The sequence below is a fragment of the Canis lupus genome, chromosome 1 (genome assembly GCF_003254725.2).
Source record: "Canis lupus dingo isolate Sandy chromosome 1, ASM325472v2, whole genome shotgun sequence".
Classification (NCBI taxonomy): domain Eukaryota; kingdom Metazoa; phylum Chordata; class Mammalia; order Carnivora; family Canidae; genus Canis; species Canis lupus.
Window position 1 is genome coordinate 86,094,028 of NC_064243.1, and position 15,148 is coordinate 86,109,175.

Consider the following 15,148-nt stretch of genomic DNA (forward strand, 5'->3'; position numbering starts at 1 on the left):
ACCCAGCATAGAGATCGATACAGAGCTCGTTCTCATGACCTTGAGATTATGACCTGAGCTGAAATCAAGAGTTGGATGCATAACCTACTGAGCCACCTGTGTGGCCCCAAGCTTTTCTTAATGGAAGTACTGTCTGGCCTTTGGGGGTTCAGGTCTAGTGTCCCCATGTCTCACTGAAACTGCCTCAGGTACTCCAACCCACCCCTCCTTTCTCTGAGCTCATTTGCATGTCAAGTGACTACCACATTGTTCAGTATTTAATTATTTCCTACCTGGTGGCTTTTCTCCTAAACTAGACTATAAGCTCTACAGGCTGTGAGTTCATTCTATGCTTTATAAATTTTATAATACCTAGTACAAAGTGAACAAATGGATCTTCAGTAAATACTTGGTCATTAGTTGATCAAAACCAGTGTGATTCCTGCCACCACCCCTGCCCCCAATTATAGCAGCAACTTAAGTTCTTGTGCATTAAATAGCTGTGGCAACACAGAATACTTTTATGTTTCCATCATCATCTATTCAAGAGGCAAATTCTAGTAAAGGAACACTGCATGTCTAGTAAACCTTGTTTCTTAAGGGGGAACTTGCATATCACTCAACTTGCTGAGTAATCTTGGATTTGGCTTCTCTGATCTGTCATTTCCTTGTCTGTGAAAATGAGAAGTCATGTCTTTGGCTGTTTGCCTCTTGCAGTTTCACTGGGAAAGCGAGCATGTCTGCATTGCGAGCTGGTATTTATCAGCTGTGGCTTCTAGAATGATAGAGGTGCTTCTGTAGTCTGCTTTATGATTCACTGCTCAGGAAGGAACCTGGGAAGACCTGCCATAGCTAACTTTAACAGTTCCTATTTTTTATTTCTTAGTAGGTTGTGAATAGATTTTGTTTGCTAAAACTGCTTCCTAGTGTGGGTCCAAAGACAGTTCACAGTTTTGCTTCTTGCTGTTAATTTATTTCCAGAGTAGAAGATTCAGGGGAACTCCGTGTTTACCTTGCAGAGTTTGACCTGACCTAGATGGTAGCAACTTAGTTTTGTAGAGAAACCTTTTTTATGCGTTGAAGGGAAGGGTTTGACATATCTGCTGGGTGGAATGGAATGAGTTTTCCATTCTGATGGCAGGAACCTAAAACAGGTCTGCCCATCTTTGCAGATGGTGATAAATGATGATAGTGCTTGGATCAGGCTCAAGGCATTCTTGGAATTTGTTGCATTGATGGGATATTGACGTTGCCCTTTTTTTTTTTTTTTTTTAATAGAGAATTGCCCAGATCAAAACCCACGTCTCAGGAACTGGGATCCAGGACAAGATTCTGCAAAGCAAGTTGTTATCAAGGAGGGAGATATGTTCCGTCTGACCTCAGATGCCACGGTGAATTCTGTAGTCATTCAGGATGGAGGTGAGGACTGGTCCCTGCCTATGGGAGCTGCAAAGGTGCTCCTTCCTATGGGGGGCATGAGAAGTTCCTAAGGTAGAACCATAGAATTCAAGAGCTAAGAAGAGGTCCTTAGAAATCACTCCAGTCAAGACCTTTGATTGATAGGAAAGGAAGCAGTTCCAGAAGGTGATCTCTCATAGCCCCATCTTTGTTATAGCTACGGAGAGTGATGAGAGAATTAATCTGCATTAACATATGTAAAAATGATCTACAGGCTCTTAGATATTTTTCTAAAAATAAGTTAGTCGTAAGGTGAATGGGTTGAAATTTATGCTTTTGGGCATTTCTAGCGTGTTGAGACATGACCTCTCCATTTCTACCTCTACTGTGTTTTGAAAACAGGCTTAATTTTCTAAGCAGACTCTAATAAATTTTTCTCCCCAACTTAATCGCAGAAGAGTTTTTTCTACTTCTCCTCTCCCCCCAGGGTAAACCATTTCTCTACATCCCAGAGAGATGTTATAGAAGTTGGCTGATACTAGTATTGTTCCTTGCAGGATTGCTTGTTTTTGGGGATGATAAAGATGGATCCAGAAATATTACTTTGAGGACTCGTTACATCCTGATCAAGGATGGTGGGGCGCTTCATATTGGAGCAGAAAAATGTCGCTATAAATCCAAAGCGACAATTGCCTTGTATGGCAAGTCAGATGAAGGTGAAAGTATGCCAACATTTGGCAAAAAATTTATTGGCGTGGAAGCTGGTGGGACACTGGAGATACACGGGGCACAGAAGCTTGCGTGGACGTCGTTGGCGAGAACTCTGCCTTCCTCAGGCTTGACCTTCGGGTCCTATGCCTTCGAGAAAGACTTTTCTAGGGGCCTCAACGTGAGGATCATTGACCAAGACACAGCCAAAATTTTGGAAAGTGTGAGGTTTGATACCCATGAATACCACAATGAGAGTAGACGGCTTCAGGAATTTCTGAGAATACAGGATCCGGGCCGGATTGTTGCCATAGCCGTTGGAGATTCGGCAGCCAAGAGCCTCCTACAGGGAACCATACAAATGATCCAGGACCGGCTGGGAAGTAAGCTGATCCAAGGACTGGGCTACAGGTGGGCATACCTTTTACTTTCCTTCCCAGCAACGTGTCAGAGTCTGTGTCTGTGTGACGGGAGAAGGGGTGGCAGAAAGGGACACCCTGCCCCGCAGCCTGGCTTTGGGTGTCACAAAGGCCCCTACTGTTTGGAAGTCTGGTTGCTTCTTGCTTTGAAACGGGGCTGGAAGACAAGATGCTGGTTACAAAAGCTCTTCTCTTGGGACACCTGGGTGGCTCAGTGGTTGAGCATCTGCCTTCGGCTCAGGGTGTGCTCCTGGGGTCCTGGTATCGAGTCCCACATCAGGTTTCCTGCAGGGAGCCTGCTTCTCCCTCTGCCTGTGTCTATGAAGTGTCTATGAAGTGTCTGTCTATGAAGCACTTTGTGAACTGTGGCATCAGGCTTTGAAAAGCAAAGAACAGAAGTGTACGGAGAAGCCGTCGGGCAGTTTGAGGGTGGTTTACTTCCTTCTTTCATTACCTTTTGCAAACCGTAGGAAGCTCCAGCTAACTGATGGTGTGCTGAGGTGTCAAAAGTGCCTGAAAAGCCTGAAGGGGTGGCATGTGCACAGTTTTCTCTTCCTTTTATTTGGAGCTCTACGCATGCCGATTTGAATCTGCTTGTGTGATTGGCGCAGGTATCTGGAGGCCTGGCCTAGGTGAGGAAAGCCCCGAAATAGAGGGCTGGGCAGCTCCTGCACACACTGGGCGACCTTGCTGCTGCTGCTGGCGGCTCGTGTGCCCTCCACTGGCTGACCAGGATTTCCTCATCCAGCCCTGAGGCTGGGGGAAGTAGCTGGCTCAACATGTAATTCAGAAAACAGAAGTTTTAATTCTGCTCGGTGTTCTTAGCAAAGCCAGGGAATGTCTGCTATGAAAAGTGAGAGGACTTTCCAACACTAAGTGCTCAAGTGGTCGAGTTATTTTTTTCCTTGGATGGTTGATTGATCCAGTTGTTATTTTCCTTTGGCTGTTGGGGTGGAACGTGACCTGCAGAAATTCTAGAGAAAGTTAAGAAGACAAAATTAATGAAGAAAAGTGTCTGTAGTTTTTTTTTAAATGCCTTTTCTTCACCCCAGGGATATTGAGGAGATGCTGCGCACTGGGTTTGCATAGGTGCTTGGATGAAAGCCATTATTTAATCCAGGGGATAGTGTGGATAGTGTGGATAGTGTGCTCTTCTCTTCTCTTCTCTTCTCTTCTCTTCTCTTCTCTTCTCTTCTCTTCTCTTCTCTTCTCTTCTCTCTCCTCTCCTCTCCTCTCCTCTCCTCTCCTCTCCTCTCCTCTCCTCTCCTCTCCTCTCCTCAACTCAGGACCACAGATCATGCTCTTCCAACTGAGCCAGCTCGGTGCCCCCCTAATCCCATGGATAAACACACTTAAATAGACAGGAGCATACAGAGAGACACTTGCTTCCAGGCTGTAACGGGAGTGCAAATAGAAGGAACCCCCAGATCCACCTGGGGAGTCTGTGGAGGCTTCCCATAGGTGAGAAACCCGACGGCAGTTTGGTAACATGCTCTGTAGGCAGTTGGGAGATGGAGAGCTTTCTAGACAGGGAATAAATAGCAGGTGCCAAACCTCGGAACTGGGTTTAAAAAAAATTATGATTAATTATCATACACATGCAGGAAAGTGCTAAAAACTAGAATGCAGGGTTTAATGACTTCCCACAACCTGATACCTGGACTGCCACCACCCAGGTCTAGATAGAATATCACTAGTGGTCCGGGAGCCCCTTGCGGTCCCTTCTGTTTCACTGATCACTCCTGCTCACCGAAGATAACCCTTCACCGGAATTTGTGGAGAACAGGGGAGTTTCCGTTGGCCTGTAATTGGACTTCGTACAAATGCAAGCATGCATCATATGTTGCATCTGGCTTCTTTGCTCAGCGCTGCGTTAACTGAGTGTTGGGTGTGTTGATGCATGCAGCGCTGGCTCGTTCTCCTTGCTGTTCATTTTCTGCTGTCTGACTACCACACTGTGTTCACTGCTGGACGTCTTTTCCAGTTTGGACCTCTGTTATAAAAAGGGCTTCTCCAAATGTTCTTTTATCCATCACTTGAAACCCATGTGTACATAGGTCTGTCTTTATAGAGTTAGGAATGGAAGCACGATCTTCTCAAGGTTAGATGGCCACTTTGGCTCATTATCCAGTAATGCCAGGATGACCACTTTTGTCTCTTTACTCCATTATTTTTCTGCCTTTGTGCGATCATTAGCCAGGACATTTTGTCTGACTCTTTTTGGTTCCTTTCCCTACTGGTTTCTAAATTCCCTTTAAAATGGTGCTGCTGATTTGACAGAGGAATTTGAGTTGTGATCCTTTGCCAGTGTTCCATTGCTTTGACATTATCTCCAGTGTACATAAACACACGCCTTTGAAGATAATGTTCTGGTGCGTTGAAATTTTCCTCAAGTGGAGGAGGGAAGTAGGAGTGTTTTGGAGATAATGTCAGGAGAATAGAACATTGTTTTATAGTTGCTGAGGCAGCTCTGGTAAATAAAGGAAGCCTCTGATATTTCTTCTCCTTTCCTCTCACATAGGAGATAATAAATTGAGACATTTGGCATTTGATTCTTTGTGCTATCAAGGAATATAAATAGAGCTGTAAAGCATAGTCAGCTGAAAAGTAGCTAATCCACATAGGGCAGGTGTGGAATTTATAAGGATATAGGCACGCTTTGGTTAACTTTTATCTGTGAATATCCAGCCACCATCTGTCTGGCATAGATTACATTTGGTGGGTATATACATATGTGTGTGTGTATGTGTTTGTGTATGCCACCACATACCCCCATCCACTCCCCCCGAGTAAGAAATTCACATTTTTCCCCCCATGTTTTAGACCAGGGATCTTTTTTTTTCTTTTTTTAAGACCAGGAATTTTTTTTTTTTAAAAGATTTTATTTATTTATTCATGAGAGACACAGAGAGAGAGGCAGAGACATAGGCAGAGGGAGAAGTAGGCTCCATGCAGGGAACCTGATATGAGACTCAGTCCAGGGTCTCCAGGATCACGCCCCGGGCCAAAGGCAGGCGCTAAACCGCTGAGCCACCCAGGGATCCCAAGACCAGGAATCTTAAGGCAAATTTTTTTTTGGCTTTTTGTCTTTGTTCTCTTTTTATTTTGGCCACAAGTTTCAGCAAGTCCCAGGAATGTTTATTACAGAAATAAAATGAAATTAAAGGGCATTTTCAAACACAGCCTCTTTCAACAAATTGATATATGGCATGTAAAATTTTTAATCTTTTAGATAGTGATTATACAACTTTAAGATTAAGATACCAGTAATTCAATAGTTCTCAACTTTACCCTGCTAAGATTTTTTAAAAATCCCTGGCCCAGGGCCCCCTAAATATTTTTACAGAAGAATCTCTGAAGGATAGGACTCCGGGCATTTGATGTGTAGTTAGGGTTGATGACTACCGCTCTAACCTCTGACTTCTAACTCAGGGGTTCTCGGTGTGTGGTCCTCAGACCAGCAGCATCAGCATCACTGGGGTGTTTGTTGGAAATGCATATCATCTGGCCCCACCTCAAGAAATCAGAGGGTGGGGCCCAGCAATCTGCTTTGACAAGCCCTTGAAGTGTTCTAATGCACACTGAAGTGTGAGAACCACTCTCTAACTCAGCGGTTCCAAGTGTGGCTGCCCATTCAAGTCTTTGAAAATACACCAATGCCTGCCCCACCTGGAGAGGTGGTGATGACATCAGTCTGGGCTGGGTCTGAGTACGCATGGCTTCCTAAGGCTCCCTGGGTCGTTCTGTTATGCAGCCAGATTTGAGAACATTGCTGATATTTCCAAAGAGAGGATATTCTTTTTCTTTTTTCTCTTTTCAAAAGTTTTTATTTAAATTTGTGTTTGATATACAGTGTAATGTTAGTTTCAGGTGTACGGTATAGTGATTCAACAGCTCCCTACGTCCCCTGGTGCTCATCACCACATGTGCCCTCCTGAATCCCCATCACCTGTTTCATCCATCTCGCCCCCTCCACCCACCCCCCTGCCCCCCAGTCTTCTCCCCTTTGGTAACTGTCAGTTTGTTCTCTATAGTTGAGAGTTTCTTGTGAGGGCACCTGGGTGGCTCAGTCAGTCAAGTGTCTGCCTTAAGCTCAGGTCATGGTTCCTGGGATGGAGCAGCATGTCCGGCATGTCAGGCTTCCTGCTCAGCAGGGAGCCTGCATCTCCCTCTCCATCTTTCCCCCTGTTTGTGCTCCCTCTCTCTCAAATAAATAAAATACAATTTAAAAAAAGGGTCTCTTATGGTTTGCTTCTTTTTCCCCCTTCCCTTATGTTTATCTGTTTTGTTTCTTTTTATTTTTTAAAGGTTTTATTTATTATTGTAGAGAGAGTAAGAGAGAGAGAGGGAGCATAAGCAGGGGGAGGGGCAGAGGGAGAATCAGACTTCCCACTGAGCAGGGAGCCCAATATTGGGCTATATCCCAGGACCCTGGGATTATGAACTGAGCCAAAGGCAGATGCTTAACCAGCTGAGCCACCCAGGCGCTCCCATCTGTTTTGTTTCTTAAATTCCACATGTGAATGAAATCCTATGGTAGTTGTTTTTCTCTGACTTATTTTGCTTAGCATAATGTTCTCTAGGTCCATCCGTGTCTTTGCAAATGACAAGATTTCATTTTTTTGTGGCTGAGTAATATTCCATTGTATATACACACCACATCTTTATCCATTTGTCGATGGACACTTGGTATGTTTCCATAATTTGGCTATTGTAGATAATACTGCTGTAAACATTGGGGTGCGTGCAATACTCATTTTAAAAGAAGGGAAATAAATGGGTTTATGGCCAGAATGATAGGTGAATAAAATGGGTGTGTATTGAGGAAGGAAGACAGTGATTCATTTTAGTCCCAGTCATCTGTGTTTCACCTGTTACAGAGCTAGACAAACAAGGATTTCAAATCCATGTGCATTTCCTTCTGTGACGTCAGTTACTTTAGTCAAGATTTGGACTTACAACCTCAGGGAAAAAGATAGAGGGATTGATAAAAATGAAATAGAAGAATTGAAGCACTTGACATAATATCTGTGTCAAGGTTTTGGGTTGATGGGATGCCTGGGTGTCTCGGTTAAACATCTGCCTTTGGCTCAGGTCACGATCCCAGGGTCCTGGGATTGAGCTCCGACTTGGGCTTTTTTTGGATTCTCCCTCTGCCCCTCCCCTTTCTCACGCTTTTCCCCTCTCTCTCTCCTTCTTTCAAATAAATAAATAAAAATCTTAAAATAAAAAGGAGTGTATGGGTGGCTCAGTGCTTTAGCATCTGTCTTTGGCTCAGGACGTGATCATGGGGTCTTGGGATCGAGTCCTGTGTCAGGCTCCCCAGAGGGAGCCTGCTTCTCCCTCTGCCTGTGTCTCTGCCTCTCTCTGTGTCTCTCATGAATAAATAAATAAAATCTTTTGAAAAAAATAATAAAAAAGTAAAAGAATCTGGGTTGGTACCATGACAAATAAGGCATGTGCTCTTTTTCCTTCTAGGCAAGCGTGGGCTTTGGTTGGTGTCATTGATGGTGGGAGTACCTCTTGCAATGAATCTGTGAGAAACTATGAAAATCATAGCAGTGGAGGGAAGGCTCTTGCCCAAAGAGAATTTCATACTGTGGATGGTCAGAAGTTCACTGTGACAGCTTACAGTGAGTGGATTGAAGGTAAGCAAGTGTGGTTTAGACCCTTGTAAGACATTGGTAAGTACTGTGAAAGACTGGTTCTTTTTTAGGTGGTGGTGTAGTCAGAGGACAGTCTGATTAGATTTCTCAGCTGGTTGAAGACAAAACCTGCGGTTTGCCTCCTCTGATCCTGTAGACTCCAAGAGTTCTTATTGGATTGGAGAATGCTCTGTTCTAGTTCGGTTACTCCCGACTGGACTTTGTTCTCGATTCTTGAGTCATAAAGTATGGTTAAGTGTTAGAAATGGATTTGTTTCCTGGAGTTGGAACCAGTTGAAGCAATCTAGATGTGGTGGGGTGAGCTGCCTTTGGTTATGCTCTGTGACTGTGAACATAGTTTTGAACTTTGGATCCTCTCCTTAGGTAGACCTGCTAGCAAATAGTACTTTTGCACACATGCTGTACAAACCAACCTCTCATTTTCTTAGCAGGTTTTCTTTGATTATCCAGCTAATGACATTTATCTTACAGACGAATTGGAAAACACGGAAAAGTACAAAGTAAAAACTAATCCTTAACCCTATCATCCAGAGATAGTTTTTTTTTTTTAAAGATTTTATTTATTTATTCATGAGAGACACAGAGAGAGAGAGAGAGAGAGAGAGAGACAGAGACACAGGCAGAGGGAGAAGCAGGCTCCACGCAGGATGCTTGATGTGGGACTCGATCCTGGGGCTCCAGGATCATGCCCTGGGCTGAAGGCAGGTGCTAAACCACTGAGCCACCCAGCCGTCCCAAGATAGTTTTTTTTTTTTCCGTGCAAATAATCTAGTCGTTTGTATCTTACATATAAGAATTCCCCTGGTGTTCATTTTTGTTTTAATCTATTTCCCTCTCTTTAGATAATGTTTCATATAGTTACCTTATATCTTTACATTTTCTTCAGCTGAATTTTTGTTCTCATTCACTTTTCAGAAGAAATATCATTTATTCAAATAGTGCCTAGTACTGGGTATTTGGGGTACCTCTGGCTTGTTTCTTTCAGGATATTTACTTACCTCCTTTGCTGTCAGACTTTTTTTTTTGGTGCCAGCTATGGATTGGTGGCCTCCTGTCTGTGCTTGCCTACCGCCTTTTCCTTTGCAACCAAATAGTATACCAAAATTGCTGTGAAATGAGTAATTGAGAAGTGCTTTATTACCCAGAAAGGTTGATCAGGGCTCATACCTCTGTTTTGAGCAGCAAGGTAGCAGTATGGTCACAAGATGGATTTCTGGAGACAGAGTGCCGGAATGTGTAGCCCAGCTCTTCCACTTACTGTGTGATGGTGATTTTAACTTCCTAGCCCTCAGTTTCCTTATCTGAAAAATGGGGATGATGAGAGGAACTACCACTTAGGGCTGTTGTGGGTATCTGATGTGAAGAATATGAAGTTTTTAGCACAGCGTGCGTTGGAAGCACGTGGTATCAGTGATTTTAACAGTGATCGAACATGACTTGGGTTATAATGGTGTATTTTGTACCATTGTAATTAGAGAAAGTCTTCTGCTTTAAAATAAACAGGTAAATAGAGTTCCTCGTATGTAACAGAGACTTTCATATGTTGCTTCTAAGCAGCCTTCTGGGTTTGGGGTGAGTTGATGGTACATCTGTGGATGGGGAAGCTCAGGTTTCTGCCTCCAAGATCACTTCTTTCCTCCCCATCATGGTTGCCTCTGGCCAAAAGCACAGGTGGATGAGAAACATTTCTTAGCAAGAATTTGGTCCTGCATGAAGAGTTTAGTGGAATTGCTTCCAGTAAGGGTTCATGCAGAGGATAATTACTGACAAACCTCAAGCCAACATTTCCTCTGTGGAAAATTTTGTTTTTCATTTCCACATAACCAGTGACTACTCATTTCTGGAAGAGGGTACATTCTAGCTATCGTAGGATACTGAGTCCCGTGTTCTCAATGACTCTTACTTTTTGGAAGAGGTGGAAATTCTCTCCAGGAAGCAAGGAGGGTGAGCTTATTTCCTTTCATATTTCCAATTTGCTGGTGTTAATGGGAGGAAATCTTAGGCAGGATTTTCTTCTGAAGCTAGGAAAAGGTGAGGAATTATTGAATAATACAGGTTGTCCCCATCTAACCTTCTGACTTCTTTTTTAACCAGAAACAAATTCTAATGTTCTTTGAAGTTGAACCTGTTTTATCTAGCAGTCCTCTTCTTTAAAAAGCATTTTTTGAAAAATTATCTGTGTGTGTGTGGGTGCCTGGGTGGCTCAGTCAGGGAAGTGTCTCTGCCTTCAGCTCAGGTCATAATCTCAGGGTCCTGGGATCGGGTCCTGCATCAGGCTCCCTCCTTAGCAAAGAGTCTACTTGTCCCTCTCTCTCTGCCACTCCCCTTACTTGTGTTTTCTCTCAGTGTGTGTCAAATAAATAAATAAAATCTTAAAAAAAAAAGAAGAAAGAAAAAAAAATTCTCTGAAAAAATTATTTTTTAGATTTTATATATATATGTGTGTGTGTGTGTGTATATATATATATATATATATATTTTTTTTTTTTTTTTTTTAATTTGGAAATTTGGGCAGTGATTGTCATGGCTGCTAAAGTTCTTGGTTAGCTTTGTGCTTAACCTGCCTGTTCTGATTCTTGGGAAGGCCGAAAAAACAAAATGAGGAAACTGGGCTCTGGAGTTAAATTAGCATTCCATTGTGGGGTCTGCTATTTCCAGCGGTTTTTTTGCTGGAAGAAGTTCTTGCAGCACTCCCTGACTTCTGGTTTCTTCATGTCTATGTGCACAATGGTTTCTGTCTCTCAAAGCTGTTTTGATGAAAAGTTATTGATTATGAGTGTGAACTTCCAGCAACTATTAGTGGTAGTTGTTAGAGTAATCATTATTAGTATTATTGTTTAGACCAGATCCCATCATAGGCTTTAGTATCTGGATGCAAGAAACATATAAAAAAAGAAAGCTACTTTACCTTTTTTTTTTTTTTTTTGGGTCCTTTGTGAAAACAACTGCATGATAGGTCGGCAACTCAAGGAACAGAATCCAAGACTTGCCCAGGCTAGGTTTTTAAAATCAGGAGAGTCAGCTCAGGATTGTAAGGATATCTGTAGTATTCCTTATGCCTTGCCTGAATTTCTCTCTTTTTGGTTTCCCTCACTTGAGGAAATGTGTCTCTTCCCTCCTGCCATTGACCCTTAGTGTCAGTATCTTTTTTTTTTTTTTTTAAGATTTTATTTATTTATTCATGAGAGACCCACAGAGGCAGAGACACAGGCAGAGGGAGAAGCAGGTTCCCTGTGTGGAGCCCAACGTGGGACTCAGTCCCAGGACCCCGGGATCACGCCCTGAGCCAAAGGCAGAGGCTCAACCACTGAGCCACCCAGGTGCCCCCCTAAGTGTCAATATATCTTAAAGCAACCCCCGAGTAGTGTGCCGGTTAATTGGAAGGATGGTTGTAAGCACGGGTACCTTTGGAATGCGATGTTTCTCCTTTACCCTCCTCTGAAGTGGCTTCCATCTGCATATGCATCTTCCATATACATTTGCATTAAGTCAGCTTTTGGTTTATGACAGATTATATCACGGATGTTTTAGAAGCAGGAAATGCTTCTACTACACTTGGTTGCACATAAAAGAGTAAGTGAAGGAGATGTTGGATCAACGTTTCAGGTTTCGTCTGCCTAATTGGGAACCTGGTTTGAGTTTCAAAAGGAGGCATTAGGAGAGATCAGTGATTAGTGGTCTCTGGGTTGCACAGACTGCAGAGTTGAAGTTATCCTTGGAGAGGAGCAGAGCTGGACAGGGACACTGTCCTGTGGCCTCTGGGTGACATTGCAGATTGTAGTGGGAATGCTCATCCCTTCAGCAGACATCTTTGAGTTTGCACAACGAAATAGAGTGAGGATGCAGGTAGAGTGCTGTGTTGCCCTTGTGACTGTACCTTTCAAGGAAGTGAGCTACTCTCCCACTGGACGGGATGAATAATACCAGAGGGAACACTAGGGTGAGAATCCTGGAGAACGAGGTTGCTCCCAGCAAGGATGTTGGGGAAGTCTTTAAAGATTTGCCTGATCTTGGGGCACCTGGATGCCTCAGTTGGTAGAGCGTGTGGCTCTTGATCTCAGGATCATGAGGTTGAGCCCCACTTTGGGTGGAGATTATTTAAATAAGTCAACTGAAAAAAACAATAGGATTTGCCTGATCTTTTTTTTTTTTTTTTAATTTTTTTTTTTTTATTTATTTATGATAGTCACAGAGAGAGAGAGAGAGAGAGGCAGAGACACAGGCAGAGGGAGAAGCAGGCTCCATGCACCGGGAGCCCGATGTGGGATTCGATCCTGGGTCTCCAGGATCGTGCCCTGGGCCAAAGGCAGGCGCCAAACCGCTGCGCCACCCAGGGATCCCGATTTGCCTGATCTTTAAAAGATGGGGTTAGAATCTTGGTGAATTAAGAGTAGAAGGACATTGTAGCTAAAGAATAAAGCATGAACAGAGGCACAGAAAAGAGCTTGCCTTGGCAAACTTTTATTCTTAAGAGTATGTGTGTGTTAATGTTTTCTCATCCTGTTTGGATCAGATCGAAGCACTGAGTACTGAATACAGACCTATTCTGTGTTTGGCATTACTGCATTTTAGGATGGCTTGGAAGCAGGACTATAGTTTTATTTTAAAAATATTTTATTTATTTATTTGAGAGAGTGAATATGAGAGAGAGAGAGAGATCATGAGCAGGGAGAGGGACAGAGGCAGAGGGAGAACCCACTCCCCTGCTGAGCAGGGAGCCCATTGCGGGGCTCCATCCCAGGACCCCAGGATCATGACCTGAGCCCAAAGCAGATGCTTCACTGACTGAGCCACCCAGGCACCCAGTATTATGGCACTGAGTTGAAGTACAGTGAGAGATTTGGAAATTGAGAGCCTTCTTCAAAATTATAAAAGAGTTGTTGACGTGACATTTCATGTCCCGTCTGGTTAGGGGAACTTGGGGCTCTCTATCCTGGAGCTCAGGGATGTCCATGTTCATCTTCTTATCATTTGTATCTGCAGAATGACTGGCACATGGTTAACATTGTTAGAAATTTACTGGTTTGCATCTGTCTTAACTTTTGATTTGTGGGTCAGGGAGGAGGTTGATTTTAGGGGGGGAAAATGCCTACTAATGCATCATTTTCTTTCTTGCTTTTTGGTGTAGGTGTTTCTCTTTCAGGTTTCCGGGTGGAGGTGGTGGATGGAGTGAAGCTTCATCTGCTGGATGACGTTAGTAGTTGGAACCCTGGAGACCAGATTGTGGTTGCAAGCACAGACTATTCTATGTACCAAGCAGAGGAGTTCACTCTGCTCCCCTGTCCTGAGTGCAACCGCTTCCAGGTCAAAGTCAAAGGTATCAGACTTGCTTTTTGCCATTTGATTCCTAGACTATCCCCCCTCCCCTCTCCCTACCCCAAGGCCAAAGTATCATCACCATCAGCATCCTCATTATCATCTGGATATTGAAGATCTTAGCAGTGGGGTGCTTTGAACACTAGATCCCAGAGAATGTTAGATAAAGAGTAGTTAGTAAAGCAGTAGGGTTGCTGTGAATGATATGTAGCAGGCAAATCAGTGTTTTTGTGCTGTTGCTTTGTTTAAAAATACAAAATAAAAAGATATGGACTAGATGGATTTTTTTCCCCTAAGATCCTATCCAACTTGTTTCTTACTAATTTTTGCTATCAAATAATAATCCCAATTACCAACTGATTGATATTTATTTATTTATTTATTTTTTTCTGATTGATATTTAAATAGACCTCTTTCTTCTTTGTAATTAAAAAAAAAACTCATGATTTTTGAGTGCCTACTGCCTTGGCAAATATATAGATCTCACTAATATTTAAAATAGAACCAGAAAGGTATGTTTATAGACTACATTTTTATCATAATCTTGAATCATGTTTTTTGAGGGGAAGCAATATGCAGTGAGATCCATACTGTAAGGTGTGTTTAGGAAGAATGGCTGATATTTACCAGGTACTTAAACTGAGCCAGGTAATAGGCAAAGCTCGGTTGTATGTTGCCTGACTTGTGGAATTTATTATGCATTTCATTTATTACATCGTCTCCCTTCCTTCTGTACTCAAAATTATATAAAATTGATAAAAGAGTTGATAGTAACTTTCATAGCACACACTCATGGGTAATTGAGAGCTTTGTAGTTTAACGGAAAGAATTTTGGCTTTAAAAAAAAATTGGACAGTTGGCTCACTTGGCACTTTATCTCTGTGCTTCATTCAGAGTGGTACTTTTCCTTCTTGATAATATAGAGCATAAGAAGGAAACAAAACCCAAAACCACTATGTTACCATCTGGCATTAATTTTGTTTGGAAATTCCCACTCTTGTTAACAAGTCTACATGATAATGAATCTCCCATGATCTTAACTGCTTGATTTATTTGTATTTTTCCTTCCTGAGTTTATATATTAAAAACATCAGAGAAAAGCTCATTATTAAAAGTGTTTCTAGTCATCCAAAAAAGGTGGAAACTTAAAAGAATACATACTAATATGTATACTAATACTAAATAATATAGTAATATACTATACTAATACTAAAAAGTAGGAGAGAAAGAATGGTAATATTTGTACTGTTAATATTTAAATGCATATTACTTTAGCTTTGAAGTAAAAGCAACAATAACTGGATACCTCATCAACATCTACAAAACCATCCATTTTTCTGGATTCACTATGGATTTGGTTCTTCATGTGTCCTTGGGATTAGAACAAGAGCATATGGTATGGACAGGATCCAGAGAGAGAGAGAGAGAGAGAGAGAGAGAGGATACTTAGGTAGATTCCAGAATATTGGTGCCATTCAGGAGAGGATTAACCTCTCTGTCTCTGTGTAATTTTGACATCGAGTGAGTGGTTAGAGTAAATAATCTTTAAAATCTTTGCTTCCTTATAGTCTGTGATTCTGAGGTATTAGGAATTGGAAGCAGACGATAAATTTTGATAGTATCTTAGAGTTGCAGAATGAAAAGGACTGTCTTTGTGATATT

The 15,148-nt window shown here is 42.4% G+C and overlaps 1 protein-coding gene across 3 annotated transcripts in view; it reads left to right on the top strand.

The window, feature by feature from the left end:
* CEMIP2 (cell migration inducing hyaluronidase 2) overlaps positions 1 to 15,148 on the top strand; it is a 78,281-nt gene that overhangs the window by 22,502 nt on the left and 40,631 nt on the right. For all 3 annotated transcript variants that reach the window (XM_025423318.3, XM_025423316.3, XM_025423317.3), the window contains 4 exons: positions 1,258 to 1,398; positions 1,935 to 2,496; positions 7,983 to 8,152; positions 13,299 to 13,487. In XM_025423318.3, coding sequence (XP_025279103.1) covers positions 1,258 to 1,398; positions 1,935 to 2,496; positions 7,983 to 8,152; positions 13,299 to 13,487 — 1,062 coding nt within the window. The remainder of the gene's footprint in view (positions 1 to 1,257; positions 1,399 to 1,934; positions 2,497 to 7,982; positions 8,153 to 13,298; positions 13,488 to 15,148) is intronic.